General features: G+C 37.2%; 1 protein-coding gene across 3 annotated transcripts in view; it reads left to right on the plus strand.

Moving 5' to 3' along the window:
* The window catches only part of Jakmip2 (janus kinase and microtubule interacting protein 2), a 149,322-nt gene that overhangs the window by 111,330 nt on the left and 15,151 nt on the right, over positions 1-22,841 (plus strand). For 2 of the 3 annotated variants that reach the window (XM_074076701.1, XM_074076700.1), the window contains 11 exons: positions 1,013-1,159; positions 1,799-1,939; positions 9,080-9,136; positions 9,938-10,057; positions 11,031-11,159; positions 13,352-13,435; positions 14,126-14,188; positions 17,009-17,107; positions 18,228-18,326; positions 19,943-19,996; positions 20,849-20,914. In XM_074076701.1, the coding sequence (XP_073932802.1) occupies positions 1,013-1,159; positions 1,799-1,939; positions 9,080-9,136; positions 9,938-10,057; positions 11,031-11,159; positions 13,352-13,435; positions 14,126-14,188; positions 17,009-17,107; positions 18,228-18,326; positions 19,943-19,996; positions 20,849-20,914 (1,059 nt within the window). The remainder of the gene's footprint in view (positions 1-1,012; positions 1,160-1,798; positions 1,940-9,079; positions 9,137-9,937; positions 10,058-11,030; positions 11,160-13,351; positions 13,436-14,125; positions 14,189-17,008; positions 17,108-18,227; positions 18,327-19,942; positions 19,997-20,848; positions 20,915-22,841) is intronic. The other variant, XM_074076702.1, reaches the window with a different exon arrangement.

Raw genomic sequence — 22,841 nt, forward strand, 5'->3', positions numbered from 1 at the left:
TTAATATTGGGGAAATGAACCAATCATTAGAACTTTGGGAATCCATTATGTATAGCTTGTCCATAAAATTAATCATCCAAACAAGGAGAATTTTGAGAATAAAGGGAGAAAGTATTAATGAGTACCCCAAGACAACATTCATAATTTTAGACCAATGGTTCTAAACTAGCAACTATTTGGGTGCCATCTAGAGACATTTTTGGTTGTCACAACTGGCAGGATGTTCTTGGCATGTAATGGACAGAGGGCATGGGTGCTGTTAAACATCCTGCAATGCACAGGACAGCCCCCAAACAAACAAACGAACAAATAAAATCTGACCAAAAGCATCAAGGGAGCTTAGGTTGAAAAGCCCTGCCTCTGTTAGAACTGGTCAGACAAGAGTGTGTGGTTACTCTTAGTTATGGGTAGATTACAGTCCCATTCTACTCTGCCTAGGCATGGGTAGAGGTGATTGTTCTTAAACACAATCATTAATACAGTTTTCAAATTACATGAGAGTTTTGTTGTTGTTGTTGTTGTTGTTGTTCAATAAAGCTTCCTTAAAAATAAATGGTCTTAGTGAGAGATTTCAGCAAGATCTCTGAGGGAAAGAAGGGGTTTTGGAGACAGTGAGGCTTGGGTGTGGGTCCTGGTTGTGGTATTTAGTAACTGTGCTTACTGAGCTGCTGTATCTCTCTGAGGCAATGAGAGCTCATTACAGTTCCAGAAAGAGGGGCTGAGCATAGTGGGGTTACTGAGGTGGTACCAGCAAAGATGAGTACTTCCAAACCCAGCATTTCTGTCTGCGGCACCTCCTTCAAGGTTAACAGATTGATATGGGGGGGAAAAACCATCAGAGGCAAGTGGAAACGAAGTAATCCATCTGTTAAATGGAGGATTGGAATGTCAGTGGTCAGTCTTGCAACACACAGTGAAGCAAACAAAGGGGCTTTCTCTACCCGCACAGTTGACCCCCTGACTCCACTTCCACCCAAATACAAAAGATAAGGTCTAATGTATTTCTTCCCAGTTAAAACGAGTGCGAGAAACTGAAAAACAGTGCAAACCTCTCCTGGAAAGGAACAAGTGCCTCGCCAAGAGAAACGATGAGTTGATGGTGTCTTTGCAGCGCTTGGAAGAGAAATTGAAAGCCATTACCAAGGAAAATTCAGAAATGGTGGGTATCACAGACTCTACAAAACTGCAGTCCTTTGTATCACTACAATAACCTGACTTACTGTTTTTTTCTCAGCTTATTTTTAAAATCCAGTGCTATTTGGATTTTCCCTTAGGTAAGCAAGGATGCTTTAAGGGAAAAAGAAAAGCTTGCTGCCTCTGAATTTTATGGAGTTTCTAAATTTGCAAAACTGTAGGAGTGCTTCCAGGAAGCTGCATGCTTTCAGAAAGCTAGAAAACAGAGAAGCAGAGTTTCAGTGTGCATCCACAACCATCCTCAATCCTCTTCCAAATTTAGAGACTTCTACAGAGAGCACACCTTGCCTTCTAAAAACTCGTGCAACAGTTGTGAAATAGATATCACTTGTATTATGTATGGATAAGTGATATGTAAGGTACTCCTTAACAACTTCCAGAACAGCTATCAAGATCTACAGAAAATCCCCAAGGATTTTAACATACTATGGCAGATAAAATGTACTTGAGAACTTTAGTGGGTGGGTGTGAAAGTCTATATTTTAGTGGGACAGTATTCAAAGTTAGCTGGAGTCTTATAAATGTTCTATAAATATTTTATATTAATGACTGAAGTTTAAGATTTTTAAAGTTTCCACCTGTACTTTCTTCTTTTCTAATCCAGAGAGAAAAAATAACATCCCACCCACCCTTGAAGAAATTAAAATCTCTGAATGACCTTGACCAAGCTAATGAAGAACAAGAGACAGAGTTTCTAAAACTTCAAGTCATTGAGCAACAGAATATCATCGATGAACTCACAAGGGTTGGTCTCAATTAATTTGTAAACTCTAAACCATTTCTAAAGACAAGTAGCCAACAAACCAACACATATTGAAAGCAGTTAATAATTTTAGATTAATCCCAGAGGCCCAAGTTCATACACTAAGTATGTAATTATGTTCAGAAGACTCTAGTCCAAAGATATTTTATTATTAAACTACTTTATACATTTTCAATTGTAATCCTTTGCCAACTAATTTGGTAACACAAATGTGACTGCAAAGCACGGTAAAAGAGCTTTCAAACACATTATATATAAGTATGTATGGTGGGTACTTGTGTCTTGCCTGCTAGTATCAGGATCCAAAGACTCAAAGATTAAAGATTTTGTTTCCAATAACAGAACCATATACTTCTTTTTCCCCAACACCTTGTCAGGGTCTATAATGTAGGTACTGTTTAATAAACGTTGAATGTACAACAATGCCATAATTATGTGACTTAGCTGAAATTCTGGTCCAGATTCTCTTGTTACTTCAGTATCTGCTGAATAGGTAGAATAGTTGTTGCTTTGTGTGCAGCTGGCTGAGTCCTCACACGCCTCGGGGTTCTTCTTTGCCTCTCTGTCTTTATTCTGAGAATGACACCTTTGGTCCCCCTCACTTAGGGACCGAACCAAGACAGACGGACTTGAGGAACTAGTGTTAGGGGATGGGGGTGAGGTGTTAGGCAGCTAGTTGTCTCCAGAGTAGGTGAACAAGATGACTCCCTGCCATTGAGAAAAAGAAAGATTAGAACTTCTGTTTGTAATGACTTGTCATTCATCTTTTTAAAGTTTTCTGTGTTGAGTATATGTTAGAATGCATACACACTAGATTAGTATAAATATATACTGTATAAACTTTAAAAGTTTCAGCCATATTAAGGCTGCATGATCAAAATATTTCTTACCTATAAACGCAAAATATCAAAAGCCTAAAAACCACTGGCTTAAACCAGGTTGCTTTTCAAATGTGTTCTGATGCCCTGGGTCCCTCACTTCACTTCCACATCTTAATAACTTAGGAATCACGTATTTTCACTAGACAAGGAATTTACCTGGTTGTGAACACCCTGAGATTAAGTTGTAAATTTCTTTTATTTTTAATTTTTATTTTATTCATATGTGCATACAATGTTTGGGTCATTTCTCCCCCCTTCCCCCTGCCCCCTCCCTTACCCACCCTCCACTCCCTCCCTCTCCCCCTCACCCCTCACTACCAGGCAGAAACTATTTTGCCCTTATCTCTAATTTTGTTGAAGAGAGAGTATAAGCAATAATAGGAAGGACCAAGGGTTTTTGCTAGTTGAGATAAGGATAACTATACAGGGAGTTGACTGCATTGATTTCCTGTGCATGTGTGTTACCTTCTAAGATAATTCTTCTTTATCTAACTTTTTCTCTAATTCCTGCTCCCCTTCTCCTATTGGCCTCAGTTGCTTAGGTTTCTCTGCGTTGAGGGCAACAAATGCTATCTAGATTTTTAGGTGTCTTACCTATCCTCATACCTCCCTTGTGGGCTCTCGCTTTTATCATGTGCTCATAGTCCAATCCACTTGTTGTGTTTGCCCTTGATCTAATGTCCACGTATGAGGGAGAACATACGATTTTTGGTCTTTTGAGCCAGGCTAACCTCACTCAGAATGATGTTCTCCAATTCCATCCATTTACCAGCGAGTGATAACATTTTGTTCTTCTTCATGGCTGCATAAAATTCCATTGTATATAGATACCACATTTTCTTAATCCATTTGTCAGTGCTGGGGCATCTTGGCTGTTCCCATAACTTGGCTATTGTGAATAGTGCCGCAATAAACATGGATGTGCAGGTGCCTCTGGAGTAACAGTCTTTTGGGTATATCCCCAAGAGTGGTATTGCTGGATCAAATGTAGATCGATGTCCAGCTTTTTAAGTAGCCTCCAAATTTTTTTCCAGAGTGGTTGTACTAGTCTACATTCCCACCAACAGTGTAAGAGGGTCCCTTTTTCCCCACATCCTCGCCAACACCTGTTGTTGGTGGTGTTGCTGATGATGGCTATTCTAACAGGGGTGAGGTGGAATCTTAGCGTGGTTTTAATTTGCATTTCCTTTATTGCTAGAGATGGTGAGCATTTTTTCATGTGTTTTCTGGCCATTTGAATTTCTTCTTTTGAGAAAGTTCTGTTTAGTTCACTTGCCCATTTCTTTATTGGTTCATTAGTTTTGGGAGAATTTAGTTTTTTAAGTTCCCTATATATTCTGGTTATCAGTCCTTTGTCTGATGTATAGTTGGCAAATATTTTCTCCCACTCTGTGGGTGTTCTCTTCAGTTTAGAGACCATTTCTTTTGATGAACAGAAGCTTTTTAGTTTTATGAGGTCCCATTTATCTATGCTATCTCTTAGTTGCTGTGCTGCTGAGGTTTCATTGAGAAAGTTCTTACCTATACCTACTAACTCCAGAGTATTTCCTACTCTTTCTTGTATCAACTTAAGAGTTTGGGGTCTGATATTAAGATCCTTGATCCATTTTGAGTTAATCTTGGTATAGGGTGATATACATGGATCTAGTTTCAGTTTTTTGCAGACTGCTAACCAGTTTTCCCAGCAGTTTTTGTTGAAGAGGCTGCTATTTCTCCATCATATATTTTTAGCTCCTTTGTCAAAGATAAGTTGCTTATAGTTGTGTGGCTTCATATCTGGATCCTCTTCTGTTCCACTGGTCTTCATGTCTGTTTTTGTGCCAGTACCATGCTGTTTTTATTGTTATTGCTTTGTAATATAGTTTGAAGTCAGGTATTGTGATACCTCCTGCATTCTTCTTTTGACTGAGTATTGCCTTGGCTATTCGTGGCCTCTTGTGTTTCCATATAAATTTAACAGTAGATTTTTCAATCTCTTTAATGAATATCATTGGAATTTTGATGGGAATTGCATTAATCATGTAGATTACTTTTGTGAGTATTGACATTTTTACTATGTTGATTCTACCAATCCATGAGCATGGGAGATCTCTCCACTTTCTATAGTCTTCCTCAATCTCTTTCTTCAGAAGTGTATAGTTTTCCTTGTAGAGGTCTTTCACATCTTTTGTTAGGTTTATACCTAGGTATTTGATTTTGTTTGAGGCTATTGTAAATGGAATTGTTTTCATACATTCTTTTTCCGTTTGCTCATTGTTAGTGTATAGAAATGCTAATGATTTTTCTATGTTGATTTTATATCCTGCTACCTTGCTATAGCTATTGATGATGTCTAGAAGCTTCTGAGTAGAGTTTTTTGGGTCTTTAAGGTATAGGATCATGTCGTCTGCAAATAGGGATATTTTGACAGTTTCTTTACCTATTTGTATTCCTTTTATTCCTTCTTCTTGCCTAATTGCTCTGGCTAGGAATTCCAGTACTATGTTGAATAGGAGTGGAGATAGTGGGCATCCTTGTCTGGTTCCTGATTTTAGAGGGAATGGTTTCAGTTTTTCTCCGTTAAGTATAATGCTGGCTGTAGGTTTGTCATATATAGCTTTTATAATGTTGAGGAACTTTCCTTCTATTCCTAGTTTTCTTAGAGCTTTTATCATGAAATGATGTTGGATCTTATCAAAGGCTTTTTCTGCATCTATTGAGATGATCAAGTGGCTTTTGTCTTTGCTTCTGTTAATGTGGTTTATTACATTTATTGATTTTCGTATATTGAACCACCCCTGCATCCCTGGGATGAAGCCTACTTGGTCTTGGTGAATAATCTTTTTGATGTGTTGCTGAATTCGGTTTGCCATTATTTTGTTGAGGATTTTTGCATCAATGTTCATTAAGGAGATTGGCCTATAGTTCTCCTTTTTGGAGGTGTCTTTGCCTGGTTTTGGGATAAGTGTAATACTGGCTTCATAAAATGTGTTTGGCAGTTTTCCTTCCCTTTCTATTTTGTGGAACAGTTTAAGGAGGGTTGGTATCAGTTCTTCTTTAAAGGGCTGATAGAATTCAGCAGAGAATCCATCAGGTCCTAGACTTTTCTTTTTTGGGAGACTCTTGATTGCTGCTTCAATTTCATTTTGTATTATAGGTCTATTCAGGTGATTAATTTCCTCTTGGTTCAGTTTTGGATGATCATATGTATCTAGAAATCTGTCCATTTCTTTAAGATTTTCAAATTTATTTGAATATAGGTTCTCAAAGTAGTCTCTGATGATTTCCTGGACTTCCATGGTGTTTGTTGTTATCTCCCCTTTTGCATTCCTAATTCTACTAATTTAGGTTTTTTCTCTCCTCATTTTAATCAGGTTTGCCAGGGGTCTATCGATCTTGTTTATTTTTTCAAAGAACCAACTTTTTGTTTCATTAATTCTTTGTATGGTTTTTTGGTTTCTATTTCGTTGATTTCAGCTCTTATTTTATTATTTCTCTCCTTCTATTTGTTTTGGGATTTGCTTGTTCTTGTTTTTCTAGGAGTTTGAGATGTATCATTAGGTCATTGGTTTCGGATCTTTCAGTCTTTTTAATATACACACTCATGGCTATAAACTTTCCTCTCAAGACTGCCTTAGCTGTGTCCCATAGGTTCCAGTAGGTTGTGTTTTCATTTTCATTGACTTCCAGGAACTTTTTAATTTCCTCTTTTATTGCATCGATGATCCATTCTTCATTAAGTAATGAGTTATTTAGTTTCCAGCTGTTTGCATGTTTTTTGTCTTTACTTTTGTTGTTGAATTCTAGTTTTATTGCATTGTGGTCAGATAGTATGCACGGTATTATTTCTATTTTCTTATATTTGCTGAGGCTTGCTTTGTGCCCTAGGATATGATCTATTTTGGAGAAGGTTCCATGTGCTGCTGAGAAGAATGTATATTGTGTAGAGGTTGGATGAAATGTTCTGTAGACATCTACTAGGTCCACTTGATCTATTGCATATTTTAGATCTTGGATTTCTTTATTGAGTTTTTGTTTGGATGACCTATCTATTGATGATAATGGGGTGTTAAAGTCTCCCACAACCACTGTGTTGGCGTTTATATATGCTTTTAGGTCTTTCAGGGTATGTTTGATGAAATTGGGTGCATTGGCATTGGGTGCATATAGGTTGATAATTGTTATTTCCTTTTGGTCTATTTCCCCTTTTATTAGTATGGAATGTCCTTCTTTATCTCGTTTGATCAATGTAGGTTTGAAGTCTACTTTGTCAGAGATAAGTATTGCTTCTCCTGCCTGTTTTCGGGGGCCATTGGCTTGGTAAATCTTCTTTCAGCCTTTAATCCTAAGCATATGCTTATTTCTGTCGGTGAGATGAGTTTCCTGTAAGCAACAAATTGTTGGATCTTCTTTTTTAATCCATTTTGTCAAACGGTGTCTTTTGATGGGTGAATTAAGTCCATTAACATTAAGTGTTAGTACTGATAGGTATGTGGTGATTCCTGCCATTTAGTTATCTTAGTTGTTTGAAGGTTTGATTGTGTGTACCTAACTTGATGTTACTCTCTACTACTGTCTGCTTTTTCTTATCCTGTGGTTTGGTGCTGCCTGCCTTTTCATGGTTAAGTTGGGTTTCACTTTCTGTGTGCAGGATCCCTTGCAGAATCTTTTGTAATGGTGGCTTTGTGGTCACATATTGTTTTAGTTTCTGCTTATCATGGAAGACTTTTATTGCTCCATCTATTTTGAATGATAGCTTTGCTGGGTAGAGTATCCTGGGGTTGAAGTTATTTTCATTCAGTGCCCGGAAGATCTCACCCCACGCTCTTCTTGCTTTTAATGTTTCTGTTGAGAAGTCTGCTGTGATTTTGATGGGTTTACCTTTGTATGTTACTTGTTTTTTCTCTCTTACAGCCTTCAATATTCTTTCCTTAGTTTCTGAACTTGTTGTTTTAATGATGATATGTCGTGGAGTAGTTCTATTTTGATCTGGTCTGTTTGATGTCCTGGAGGCCTCTTGCATTTGTATGGGAATATCTTTCTCTAGATTTGGGAAATTTTCCGTTATTATTTTGTTGAATATATTACGCATTCCCTTCGCTTGCACCTCTTCTCCTTCTTTGATGCCCATGATTCTCAAGTTTGGTCTTTTGATGGAGTCAGTGAGTTCTTGCATTTTCTTTTCACAGGACTTGAGTTGTTTAATTAATAGTTCTTTGGTTTTTCCTTTAATTACCATTTCATCTTCGAGTTCTGAGATTCTGTCTTCTGTTTGTTCTATTCTGCTGGATTGGCCTTCTGTTTTGTTTTGCAATTCTGTTTTCTTCTTTTTTCTGAGGTTTTCCAAATCCTGGATCATTTCCTCTTTAATATTGTCTATTTTTCTCCTGAGCTTATTTATCTGTTTATTCATTGTGTTCTTTGTTTCGCTTTGGTGTTTATACAGTCTTCTACGGTTTCCTTTTTTCTTTTGCTTTTTCAAATTCTCTATTTTTGTTGTCTTGGAATTTCTTGAGTGTCTGCTGTACATTTTGGTTGACCCTACCCAGCATCATCTCTATAAAATTCTCATTGATTACCTGTAAGATATGTTCTTTTAGATTATTCTTGTGGGCTTCATTGGGTTCTTTGGCATAGTTTGTCTTCATTTTGTTGGAGTCTGGATCTGAGTATCTGTTTTCTTCATTTCCCTCTGGTTCCTGTACTAATTTTTTGCTGTGGGGAAACTGGTTTCCCTGTTTTTTCTGTCTTCCCGTCATTGCCCTTGGTATTGTTATTGTCCCTGTACTGTGTGCAATTAAGTATTTTCTAGCTTGTAATAATAACAATGGTGATATTTAGACTGGAATAAATGACAAAATTAGTAAGTTTTATTAAAAATTTTGTTGTGGAATCACATTTTCTCACCACAAATTACAAATTCAAAGTACCTTTGTGTCTGGGAGAACTGTACTTTGGGGGAATAAAAAACAAATTATTTTTTGAGCTACTTGGTTTTCAAGTATGAAATGAAGGAATACAGTGAACTTCCTGATTGTGAAGTTCTCAGAATCACATAGATTATCAGAAAAATATAGTATTCATACTCTGAAAATATTTGAGTATCATATCCAACAGTTGCCCAAATTTATAAAAAAATTTTTCCTTAAATAAAAATATATAATTCCTGATGGGAAAAATAACTTTGTCTTCAAAAAAAAAAAAAGACTATAGGGAAATATGAACCAACTCTAGATCTGAAAAGTCCTCATCTGTTTTCCAGGACCGGGAAAAGCTCATCCGTAGGAGAAAACATAGAAGAAGCTCCAAGCCGATTAAGGTAATGCAAAAGCTTGGTTATCAGGCATTTGCCACAGGTAGCCAATGAAAGGAGGCTGCCAAGGAACCTCTGTGCAGAACCACGATAAAGATTTGCTAGAAGAAATCTCTCCTCTTGACATTTCTGGATCTGAAAATGACTGTGTAGTGGATTTAACTTGACTTTCTCTGAACAGAGAAGCCATTATTATAGAAAGGCCCACTTGACGAGTAGGAGAGTTACACTTTAAGAAAAAAAGACACATGATTTGATGTTTTCCACTGAATTATATTGGTGTTTGGTCCCTATCCTATACTTGCTTCATATGTTTGAATTATTATTATGTATTATTATTATTGATAATGACACTCGGTCCACCAATATCTTTATGGCCTTTTAGAATCACAGAAATCTTAAGTTTTCCATTTGTTTGATTTTGGTAGAATTTTCTTTGCCAAGCACATCAACTGGTCTGAATGCAGAATTGGATGATCTGATAACCCTTTTGACATAGATACCCAAATTTTTGAAGTCCTTTGAGCATATTTTAAATACTAGAAAGAATAAACTACCTTAATTCATCATGATATAAAATGTAATACAGAGAGGCTATCATGTTTTTATGAAGGCATCCAAATATTAATGAGTTATATTTGAATGAGCCAAAGTGAATAATAGAGGAGAAACATGTATTAGTATTATTGCATTTAAAAGAATTCATGAATTCTTTACTCATGTACATGTGTCAGTTAGCAGAGTTTTGATATGTCAGCTTTCTCCATTTCTGGTTGTGTCTGTACATTTGTCCTTTCCCTCATTTAGAGGCCTGTTTTGGACCCATTCATTGGCTATGATGAGGATTCCATGGATTCAGAGACGTCATCCATGGCCTCATTTAGAACAGATAGAACACCGGCTACTCCCGACGATGACTTGGATGAAGTAAGCTTTTCCATTCTTCTAGTCTTGTGTGATATTGTCACCAAATCTTTCCTGAAAGGGGGAGGAAAAAAGCATTTCATTTTTCTTCTCCTTTATGACTCATACAAATTGATATCATAACAGTGACCAAGTTTGAGACCACACTTGACTTTGTTACCTCTTGAAAAATAACATCATCTATTTCATGCAACCTTTTTAGAAACTTCTCTACAGTTCATCTCTATAGCTTGAATATTTCTTTCAAAATAAAAGTTATTCTCCAAAATTCTTCATCTGGGGAAGGTGTGAACTAAAAGAAGCTCAGAAGGCTTCTGGATATAGTCCAAGGCAGTATTTGGCAAAGTGTGCTCTGGGTACCACTTCATGAAAATCATCTAGAGGGTTTGGTTACAATAAAAATTCCTGGACCCAAACACCATCTCCTGCTTCAGGATCTGTAGAGTAAAATTCTCTGATGATAGTGTTATGCCCTAAAGTTTATGACCTAAATCTATAAAACAGTTTTTATAATTTATTTAGGATAAAATATAATTAAAATTTATAATTTATTTGTGGACATAGTGAATTAAAAAGAAATAAAAGTAAAACTCTTAAGTGTCATTGCCTCAAATTTAGATTCAAAGTCTGAGTATGTCTTCTCATAATGGATCTTGGAATGGCTGACATCCAAGATGAAACAGGTAGTAATGATAAATAAATGAGTATGTGCTCCTTATGAAAAAGTAAATGTTTCTTTAAATAACTGCTTACATATTTCTGCAATGTCTTCCTTGGAAGTATAACAGCATGTGTGTCATAACAAATTTTATTGTTATTTGTGTAATAACAGTTTAAATTAAAAATAAAATCAAACCATGTTAAATCAAACAAACTTTAACTTCTTTTTTAAAAGTGGGCAGATATTAGTATTCACATTGAACACAGAACCTGAACATAACCCAATTACTTTTTGGCTTATATTTTTAACCTCAAGAGTTTAGCAGCTGAAGAATCTGAACTACGATTTCGACAACTAACAAAAGAATACCAGGCTCTCCAAAGAGCATATGCCCTCCTGCAGGAGCAGACTGGAGGCATCATTGATGCTGAACGAGAAGCCAAGGTAGTGTGCATCTGCATAGTGCTCTGCGTTTGCTTGCAGTGGTCACAGCATGACAGTACCACAGACATAAAAGCGTCAGTAGCACACTTCCCTGTCCCCTTCTCTCCTCTGCAGCCTTTGAACTGTTTTGTCGTTTACGTCAACAAACCTTGGATCTAAAGCCATTTAGAACCAGCTCAGACAAATGCTTTTGTTCCTTGAAAGATAGTTGAGCATATAGTTTATATTCTTACTATTTGAAAACTTATATTTTAAATAATATGGATTTTGATAATCCATTTTTTTTTTTAGTTTCATGTTTGGAAAAACAATTTTTATCTTCAAAAGAAATGGTTATAGTCTGTTTCTTTTCTTAGTTGATGAGTGCACAATATTGTATTTGACAGCTTATCAAGAATTTTAACAGATAATGTCTCATATAATCCTGTGACAGCCTCCTAAGGCAGGTATTTTATAAAAGAAGAATTTAAGACTCAGAGAGTTTAATTGAATTGACACAGATAATAAATGGCAAAGCTGGGATTTTAACTCAAATCTTACTGGGTGAAATGTTTTTTTAATTACATCATAATTGTCTCTCTTATTCCTACATCAAAAAAGGATGAAGAAGAAGACTTGTAATATACAAATAATAATTGTAATACACAAATATTACAATTATATATTTTTAAATGTCAGTGTTCACCTGTACATACACATACAAAAGTGGAAAGGAGGAAGGAAGAAAAGAAGAAAGGGAGGGAAGGAAAGAGAAAGGGAGGGAGGAAAGAAGGAAGGAAGGAAGAAGGAAGGATTTATTGAGTGCTTGCTGTGTTCCTGGTGTGCTGAGAACTTGACATGAGTGATCTAAGTAATCCTAGACAATCCTTAGAATTAGATACTATTATTAGCTCCTATTTACAGAAAATGAATTAATAACTGAGAAGTTAAATGTGCTTAATGAAATTACCTGAGGTCACAAAGCTGAGATACAAACTTAGCCTCTCACTTCAGCGTCTTACTCAACATGCCATAACTGTGCTGTCACTGCCTCGTAGATTAGTCTGCATGAGGCAAGAGAGAGCATGGCTACCCAACGGTTTTTATCCTAATCCTACTTTTTTCTCTGAAGGGATTATAATGCACTGGGGAGTATTGTAGCAACTGCTGTTAGTTGTTTACAAAGAAAAATAAATGTTAACATTATATATTTTTAAATTGTAACAGATACCTGTACATACACCTGCATAAGAGAGTAAACATGTTTAAAAGTTAAAACTTTGGTCTGGATGCAATGGCTCATGGAATCCAGCTACTTGGAAGACAGAGATGGGAATGATCGCAGCTTGAGCCCAGTTCATGCAAAAAGTTAGCAAGGCCCCATCTCACCAAAAACAACTGGGTATAATAGTGCATGCCTGTCATCCCAGCTACACAAGAAGCACAAGTAGGAGGATAGTGGTTTAGGCAAAAATGTAACACTTTACTTCAAAACTAACCAAAGCAAAAAGTTGTTTGAACTCAAGTTGTCCAGCACCTGAGTTCAAATCCCAGTACCAATTAATTGATTGGTTTATTAATTTTAAAAAAAAATTAGCTTGGAGTAACTAGGAAAGCAATCACTAGAAAGAGCTGTCCCTGCATGCCATCACATGTTCACCTCGATCCTATAATATTTGCAGGTTTCACTATCAATATTTACTAAGCATTCATACTACCACAGGAACGGGCAGATAAAGTGATAGGATTTGAATTTAGATTTACATACCAAGCACAAAGTTGGCTCTGAAAGAACGGATGGAATTTGGAGAGGCAAAGTAGGAGAAGGCTTCCCAGAAAAAGAACGCATTCAAATAAAAAAAGCAGTGGCAAGTTACAAAGAAGGATTTAGGAAACAAGCATGTGCCCACAGGTAAAGGCGCATGCCATGGTGACAAGAAGTATGAAAAGGTTGGAAATGTAACAGGAGTTCTTGAATGCCAAGCTAAAGAGAGCTCAAATATTAACCTGATGATCAAGGGAACCACAGGGAGTTTTAAACAAGAATTTAGTCACGTTAGATCATGAAAGTAGTTTAGAAAGGCACTTTTATCCTAGAAAATTCTTAATTTTTTCCTCTCTCATTTTCTGAGTACTGGTGAAGGAACATGAGAGAAAGAAAAATGTTGAATGACCATTGGATTTGTTGAATTCTGTAATTTTCATCTCACCAGGCTCAAGAACAGCTCCAAGCAGAGGTGCTCAGATACAAAGCCAAAATCGAAGATCTGGAAGCGACGCTGGCTCAGAAAGGGCAGGTAGGCGCCTGGTCGTAGCTCTTCTGCAGAGGCAGACCATTTGATCGGACCTTCCTCTAGCTCACCCCAGCATGGGCCGCATCCAGGACACGGCTTGGCTCTCCACAGTGACCTCTCTCAAACTGTGTCAGAATGTGCAACTCTGTATTTCTGTCCCTGGTGTTTTCCTGGCCAGAGTGCAAACCCAGCCACCACAGTGAATGAAGGTGGGCAAGAAAGAGAGAAGGCCAGAGGAAGAGGAGCCCCATACAAATAGCCTAGACTTGTCACAAACTGCTTAGACAAAGTCCCACCCCCCAGCTGCATTCTTTGCCTCTATGCTACATTTATGGTTCTGCATTTTAGTGTTTTCCATCCATATGTATCAAGCCTGTGTGCATTCTGACCTTTTCACTTTTTGCCTGTGTGGTCACTTCTGAGTCCCCAGAAGGCTGGTCCTGGATTATTGAGAATGAAAGGTAGAGGTAGAAAGTCATGATGAAAAGGGGGTTAAATTGTTCCTGGCAACTTTGGCCCCAGAATCTTTGAAGAAGGAGCTGGCAGGGATGAGTTCCATTTACAAGCTACCAGTTACCATGTGCAGGCAAACCAACAGGGTGAAAAGAAGACAGCTCTGGCCAAGTGTTTGAGGACACATGCTCTTTTGTGCCACTCTGAAATGCTGACTGCACCATATTCTTTGTCAAACAGGATTCACACTGGGTAGAAGATAAACAACTTTTCATTAAGAGAAACCAGGAGCTTTTAGAAAAGGTATGTTGGGCACAACACTCTAGCGGGCAGAGGAGACAATGATGAGAGATCCAGGAGCAGCAGGGGGTGCTCTCAGGAGTGGCACAGGGGCCAGGGAAGGGGAGGCTTTTCCGGTGCTGCTCTGTCCTCTGCTGCGTGCTCAACCGCATCCCGTCACTGCCATCGCCATCAGTTAAGTGGCACGTGTGCATGGCTCTGTGCTGCGCATTGTTCAGACTTGAAAAGATGTGATCCCTGCTACTCACCGATTGGTTAGCCATATACATATATATTGTACATAGACTGTGCATGGATATATGTATATGTACAGACGCACACACACATGCACACATCCTATGTGGTTGTATACCTCCCCAAAAAACATACTACCAACGTTATTTTGTGGCAGTAAGTGACAGAATACGACTCTAAGATTGTGCTACAACTTAGTACAGACTGCATTCTCAACTTTAATCTTTTTGCTAAGCTTGGCTGTTCCTATTTTTTTTAAGGAAAGATAGTTTTTTAGACACATCTAAAGCACAAACAGCACGTCCAGGGAATTAATCAGCAAACCACAATACAAAAACATGATTTAGGCCAAATAGATAATAAATTTTGGTTATCTGAACACAGTTTTGATTTAAACATAATAGAGAGCATTTTAAGTTCAAAGATGGCTTTTCTTTGGTACATATCTTCTACAAATCTAGTGAAAGAAAACAAAATAATCTTAGATGATCTTTGACAGAAACAGAATTTGAAAATGCATTTGAGTAAAGGAACTAATTCTAGAGGTCAGTTCATAGTGATAAAGAAATTATTTTAGGGTTATTTTTAACAATATGTTTTATCCTTGACAAGTAATAAAAATTATCTGCAATGACTTGGTCAGCATGAAAAGGAAGAAACAGATGTCTCCCTTCCTGTAGTGCGGCAATTTGAGATAGTGTCACTTGGTGCGTGATGTGAGACAGAGTGAATTAGGAACCAGTGTTCTCAGGAGGCCCAAGGGTCCATGGAAAGAAGCTTCCTTGACCTCAGCCCCAGTCTGTGCATTGGAATTTTTGAACAACTGACTTAGTTGTTCCTAACAACCAGAGCCAGCAATCACCCCCACCTCCAATATCCTATCCCTGATCCAATACAAGATTCAAGGAAGGAGATTCTCCTTTACAATCCAAGTCAACTTCTAAAAACTTCTTAAAGTTTATTAGATCACAAATATCCACGGAGAAAAACTTGAGCTGACTTTAATAATAAATGTTATAGGATTCCCCATTATATCTCCACCTTTATTTTCCTGTCAACCTTAGAGATGTCTAGTTACAAATGTTGTTACATTTCTTTACCATAAAAAATAATTCCCAGTATATCTGCTATCTGATTTTCTTTGGTTCAAAAAGGGAATTTTTGAGCTTTGGCTTCTAAGAATAAATGGAAAACAGAAGTGACAAGAAAACTAAATATTTTACATTACATGTATCTGTCTGGGAAAATAAGATTCATCTGTGATTTTGTTAAAAAGCCCCTAGGTTTATATTTCTAGATTCAAGATTTAAAGTAATTACTGTACATAACATCCACCCACAGAGCTAATGACCAAGGAAGCCCAAAATCTACCATAGTTCCTAACAATTATCTGATCCCTTAAAATCCAAAGATGCCTCTGACATGAACCTACAGGGGAAGCACATCTGCACACAACTGATATAACTCCACGCTTCATCAAGTTGTATGAGAGATCCTGTAGGAGCTCAGTGTGCATGGCTATCATCCCAACTACTTGAGAGGCTGAGGTCAGAGGACTGCCAGAGCCCAGGAGTTTGAAGCCAACTGGGCAACATACTCAGACCCTGTCACTAAGGAAAAAAAGCCTACAGGAAATAGGAAAGTAGAAGGAAAAGGTGTCACTTTTGGATGGGTGGGAGGGGGAAGGCTCTTATAAGACCTTAAAGCTTGGCATTCAAGGAAGTAGAGGATTTCTACTTCAAAAGGAGAAATGAGGAGTCCTTTACAGACAGAGATGAACACAGAGAGAGCTCCTGGAATAGTCCATTCATAGGGTAAATCAGCACTGCAGGATTCTAGTAAGTGTGGGGTTGCATGTGAGTATATAGAAATGACTGATGACACGTAAAACTGGAAAACAAGCTAAAGACCACATTACTAAGATTTTTGAATTCCATATTAAGGAGTTTGTCTTTCATCTGTAAGTAACTGAAATTCTCAAAGTAAGTGGATTTTTTTAAAAAAAAATTTACTATATACTTCAAAATTCCTAAGTATTTATCACGTTATCACTAAAAATGTTAAGTATGTGAGGTGATGGAAATGTTCACTGACTTGATTTCATTATTCCACATTATGTTCACAAATTATAGCATCACTTTGCACCCAATAAACTTATACAATTATGAAGCGTCAATTCACAATGAAAATTATTTCTCTGACAACTGGTAGGTAGGTAACTCCAGGGGCTAAAGGTGTCAATCTTCTTTACACATTCCCTTAAATCTGGGTCTAGTGTACTGAGTCTGACTCCCAACAAAGGCATGTGAGTATTTCAGATTCACTATTCACAGAAGTCGTAGACTTTATCCCCAGAAACAGATGTCTTTGGGCATTTTTCTCTATGATGAAAACCAAAATGACAACAACAAAACCTCTTGACTGAAAGATAAGTAGAAGAAAAGCTAAAAACTTACTTTATTCATATCTACCTAGGAATTTTTTTCGTGGTCTAGATGATTCATTTACTGAGTAAATGAGCACTATTCATGCTTGCTTTGCAAAGTTGTAGCTGCAATGTTCATCTAACTTCAGGATTTGCTTTATTAGATAGAAAAACAGGAGGCAGAAAATCACCGGCTACAACAGGAACTTCAGGATGCCAGAGACCAGAATGAGCTGCTGGAGTTTCGAAACCTAGAGCTAGAAGTAAGAAAAGGATGGTGGTAATAATAAAAATAATCAGGTCATGCACTGAGCACACTAGGGACCAGGGGCTGAATTAAGCATTTCAGATTCAAACTCTCACTTGGACTCACAATTAACCTCAGGATTTTGTAGCTGAAACAACTGAGATAAAATAACTTGCCCAAGTCCAGGACTGGTAAGTACAGAAATCTTGTTGCAGCACACAGAGATGTGCTCTTCAAACACTGCCATCTTTATAGACAAGTCTGATGAACAATTTCTAAATAAATTAATAGATTAAAACTTCATTAATTCGTTGCTTTCAAATAATGTCCATCTTTCATTGAATTTTGATACATTGAAATATTACTAGTAAAATTATATTTCAAAATATGCTATATAAAATATCTTATAGTTAAATTTGAATTATAAGTAAACTTTTTATTCCACAATGCATTTATGCAAAAAGAAGGCTAAGAACCAATGTAGCTTGTTTTATGACATACTAGATGGACCAGGCCAAATTTCCAGTCTTTGTTTTGGGGTTTTGCTTTTTAAACAAAACATATATCAAATAGAACTTTGATTGTATCATGTAGAATCTGTCATAGGATCTGGTTGATAGGCAAGAGTATAAGGAAAAAGACTGTATGACTATTATTTTGGCAGTGATTTCTTCTTGAGAGTATTTCAGATTAGGTCTGTGAAAAAGTTAGCAGTTGGTAACCCTCAGTAAGCCATCTCTTGCAGCCTGTATATCTTGCTCATAAAAAATTGAGCAGACTGTGTACAAAAGGGTGGTTGCTACCATAAAACTTTATGGCAAGACCACTCTGTGATATCTGAACGTTCTAAGTCCTTATACAGCTTAAGTTGAAACTCTGCTGTCTGCATTTCCCTAATCAAAAAAATTTTCAGGAATAGAAAACACCATCTCTATGTATTTCTCCCATATTTCTTAGTTGACTAGTTAGTTCTTTTCTATTCAATTTAAGCATGAGCATCTTGAGTTTAGTTGTTGATTTTTTTTGGTCAAATGGCATGTTGATAAACTGCTGAAATAGCATAAAGAGAGAAGTAGTTTAGTGTTTAATCTCTTGTTGCTTTTTTAATTCACTTATATTTTTCTCTGTATTCCAAGGAGAGAGAGAGGCGATCCCCTCCATTTAATCTACAAATTCACCCATTCTCAGATGGTGTGAGTGCTCTGCAGATCTACTGTATGAAGGAAGGTGTCAAGGTGAGCAGACATTAAACATTTTATGTTTGTAGAAATTAGAAAAACTGGGAATTGGAGAAAGACATGTTGCTCTGGACTGTTTTGTCTTACAGTCACTGGATCTCATTTTGGTACAAATCATGTAGGACTTGAATATTTTCAATAGATGTGACTATTGTCACATCTTTTGAAAAGCCAGGAGAGCAAAATAAATGTGAGATAGATGTAAGAATGGTAATGGCAAAGAATACAGCCATAATCATTTAGAACAGAGTAACATAAAGAACAGTGTAGAATCAAAATATTTATTGAGATAATTAGCCTTAATTATCTGGGGGAAATATGAAATAAAGTCAGTACTTCAAGAAGCATATTTCAAGTCTGCCAGATAAAAACATATTTGCTGAATCCCTTTGTTGTGACTTTCTAGGCCCTGTGGAGGATTTGGGAGCCAGAAGAGACCTTTGAAGTCATCTAGTTCACCTTGTCTTTTGATGTGTTTTATTTAGGGAGGATCTCTTCCTTTTAGAAGGGCTTAAGGTTTATGACATGTTGTTTATTAGCTAAAATAGAATTCTATCTATATTAAATCCACTGGAACACATTTTAAATATTAAGGTTGGATTGAGGTGGCTGTGTTTCCCAGAAATAAGTGATGTAATGTAAAGAAATCACATTGTGAATACTTTCTTCTGAGGGAGAGCTGGGGTGGCTCCTGTTATTCCTGGTCTCTCCTTTACTCTGTATGGTCCTTCCTGCTCCCACTCTGAGCTGCTGGACATACCTGTTCCAATTGCCTTCTCTCTCCCTAGGATAGAGGGCTAGACTTTCCCTTTCCTGGTGGTAGGGCTTTGCTGTACTGCTGTTTGAACATGAGTCTATGGAAAGAACTGTAGTAATGAGCTGCAAATGTGGTAGAGGAATGAGGTAGCAAAGCCGTGCTTCCTTGTCTTCCATCTTCAGCCATTTTCACAGTATTTAAACTTCTGGCCTTCCTGGGCTACATGAAAATTTGTAAACCAAAGTAATTTTCTGATTCAGTTTTAATTAAAAGAAAAGAAATTGTCTATTTCTTTTCCTGAGATGCATTTTTCTTACCTAAATCCCAACCTAATCCAATGGGTACAATTCACATTCAAGGGAACTGTTTCAAATGGAGTCCAGCTGCTTCAAACAGACTCAAGCTCTAAAGTAAAAACAAGCACTTTCCCATAGGATAAAATTAATCCCAACAATCTAAAAAAAAAAAAAAAAGAACTCCACTATAGTTTTATAGTTCACTGCATGAAAGTCCAAAATTCATCCAGATCAGACTTCCTCTAAATTAGAAAAAAATTGGTTGATTCTTTATATTACTTTTTCTCTGCCCAATAGCTATCATAATTGGAAAAAATTTAAATTGGCAATTATAAGAAAAGTTAATGTCCAGATTTATTATCTCCAGAATGAACTGTTACATGGTACTCCAAGTTCACACAGGTTGTAAGAAGCACAGAAGAAATTTAAAACCTGGTGTACCTGGCTGGAAACAGTCAACAAAGTATAGCCCCAATTATCTTCTCTAAGTGTTCAGGTGCTGGTAAAGTGGGAGACCTCAGTTATGTCTTTGGCTTGAATTCATCTTCTTGATTTTGCAGGATGTAAACATCCCAGATCTCATAAAGCAACTTGATATCTTGGGTGATAATGGGGTGAGTAATGAACTAAATATGGCATATATATTGATTTACCTAGAACACAGGTAAGAAATACTTGCCAGTGAATCACGTGTAAAATAACAGCAAGTGAGACACCATACTCACTCACCTAAGCATGTAGCTCCCAAGAGAGCATCTACAGTTTATCAGACAGCATGGTTCAGGGGCTGGAAGGCTCTCAGGAAGGTAGTAGCAGAAACCCAATTTAGTAAAGTGTTCTTCCTGGGCAGGTTTCAGGTTTGAATGCAGACCACATCTGTAGAGATTAAAGCTAATTACTGTCTGACTGCTGCTCAGAGGCACCATTGTAAAATTAATCAGCACAATAGTTGCAAATCCTGCTAAATATTAGGATTGTTGGCAGCCCCTAAAAGTGAAGTAGAAAGCTATAGTCCTTTTCCTTTCTAAAAACTCCTTCCAGACAGGGTCGAGGTCTATTAATTCTCAGAGAGGACCATCATTGTGACATGAATGATGCATGCAAGTTGAGGAGTGACCGTTTTTCTCTTGAAAGATTACCAGAGGAAAGAACAGAACTGTTCTTTATTTCATGGTTTCTTGATTTCTGATTTTCTCACAATTTTGCTATTAATGAAGTACACTTACAGTAATGCAAAATTAAGTATTAGAGAAATGAAAAAAGAATCACATATAACATGCCTCTTTTGGCATAGTAAATGAATTAACTCTGAACTCTTTGTTAAGAATTATTACTAAACAGAGCAGGAATTTATTGAGGTCTCATGTATGCATATACAGCAGTGCCTGTGACATATTTTTTTCTATTGGGTATATATCATAAACATCTTCAGTTTATTGTCTTTCTTCTTTTATTTTTTTTTACAGAATTTAAGAAATGAAGAACAAGTGGCCATAATTCAAGCCAGCACTGTGCTGTCCCTAGCAGAGAAGGTAATAAGTCATACTAACATTTCACATCATCTCATGTCAGACTCCACATCCAAAGAAATGGGCAAGGTGTAGAAGGCATTCCTTCTGCACATGACCTTGAATTATTGAATATGTAATAAATGTGATCCAACCCAAAGAGATGAGAGAATACACAAGAAAAGTCCAGACACCAGACACTGATTTGGAGTGGATGAATAATTTTACCTTGAATATGTATCATTCTTAAAGAATGGGAAAACTTCTTACATTACTCAAGCAATCCTACCAAGCTGGGAACCAATTAAGAAGGGTTTTGTTGAGAGGTGGTAAACTGGAGCATTGCTCTTGTCTCAGAGGCTCCCGTGGATGTGCACTTACCTATTGTTCTCCAGTGATTCTGCATCTTGGAGGCGCTCACTGTAGTGTAGTCTCACTGAGAAATCTCAACGTAGAGACTGTCAGGAGAAAAGCAACACTGGGGTGCTCTTGCCCTCTTGTGTCTAAACCTGGCAAATGCCAAGACAAGCAAGAAGAGGAAAGAGCCTGGTTATTTGCAAAATGCCTCATCACTCAGCACAGAGACGAGAATCATGTACGCATGTTTGGATAAAGTGAAAATTGTACTGTATACATTTATCAGAATGCTTTCTTAATTTCAGAGTACATAACACTTAGAAATAATACATGTTCTCCAATTTAAAATGAGGGAATTGTACAGGTCAAATAACATTGTTATGTTACTCAAAATAGTTATATAAAGGGAGAAAACTAAAAAGAAGTAACTTTACTATAAAATACAAAGAGTGTTGAGAAATATTGAAATGATCCTGTTTGGGATCCTCATTTAAGTAAACCAAGAGTTTTTTTGGTTTGATTTTTAAAAGACATTTTGCTGTCCAAATTTTAATATACAGCAGGTGTCAGATGACAAAAGATACTAATGTTAACTTTGCAAAGTATGAGAAAGACCTTGTGATTATGGGGGTTTTTTGTTGTTGTTTTGTTTTGTTTTTGTTTGGGAAAGAAAGGCCTTATCTTTTAGAAAGGCCTATTGAAGTGTTTACAATTTCAGTCACATAAAATCTGTAGAAACCAGGGACCTGACCAGCTCCCCCCGCTCAAGCAAATTAAGAGCACCACATTGTCCCCAACAGAAACTTCAGAATCTACAACTTGGCAAGAGGGATCCCTGGGATCCAGCCCTTACCTACCTATTCTTCTAGCATTCTCTCTCTCTCTCTCTCTCTCTCTCTCTCTCTCTCTCTCTCTCTCTCTCTCTCCTTTACATCTATCTCTATCTCTGTCTCCATCTTGGCCCTTTACCTGTTCTCTTCACCTAGAAGAGGTTCCCATCTTCCTTCTCCACTTTTGCCTGCCTGAATCGTAATTATTAGGCTGCTCCGCATACAGAGAAGCTTTCCCATTCACACCTCTGCAGTGACCGTGTTCCTGCTCCCTGGATTTTGACAATTGTACTGAACTGCCCATTTACTTTTATTCCTCCACTGCCCTCTAGACTTTAAGCCCATGTGGGTGAATATGATGTATATTCCCTCTCTCCTTTCCTCCTAGCTTTTCAACAAGGACATCAAGTATAATAGGTAGTAAATGTTCACTGAAGTGAATGAGTGAATCTGTGAATGTCCAGACACTGTTCTAGTGACACGAGGCTCAGAGATGAATACAACACAATCTGTACCACTAGGTTAGATGTTCATTTAGCATTTATGGCCAGAGCATCTCAGCTGGATTCATGAGGGGCCTGCAATTATTTATTACAAGGAACAATTGATGGAAGGTGTGGACTAGGAAGGTGAAAGAAACAGAAAACAACCTCGCATGCATTGCATTTACTTAGATACATCCATCTAAATCAGCGATGCCTATACGTTTGGTGCAAAGTGTATTGAGTCATAATGAACACGTGTATAGTGCTGCTGTTAAACTA

The sequence above is a fragment of the Castor canadensis genome, chromosome 6, assembly GCF_047511655.1.
Source record: "Castor canadensis chromosome 6, mCasCan1.hap1v2, whole genome shotgun sequence".
Classification (NCBI taxonomy): domain Eukaryota; kingdom Metazoa; phylum Chordata; class Mammalia; order Rodentia; family Castoridae; genus Castor; species Castor canadensis.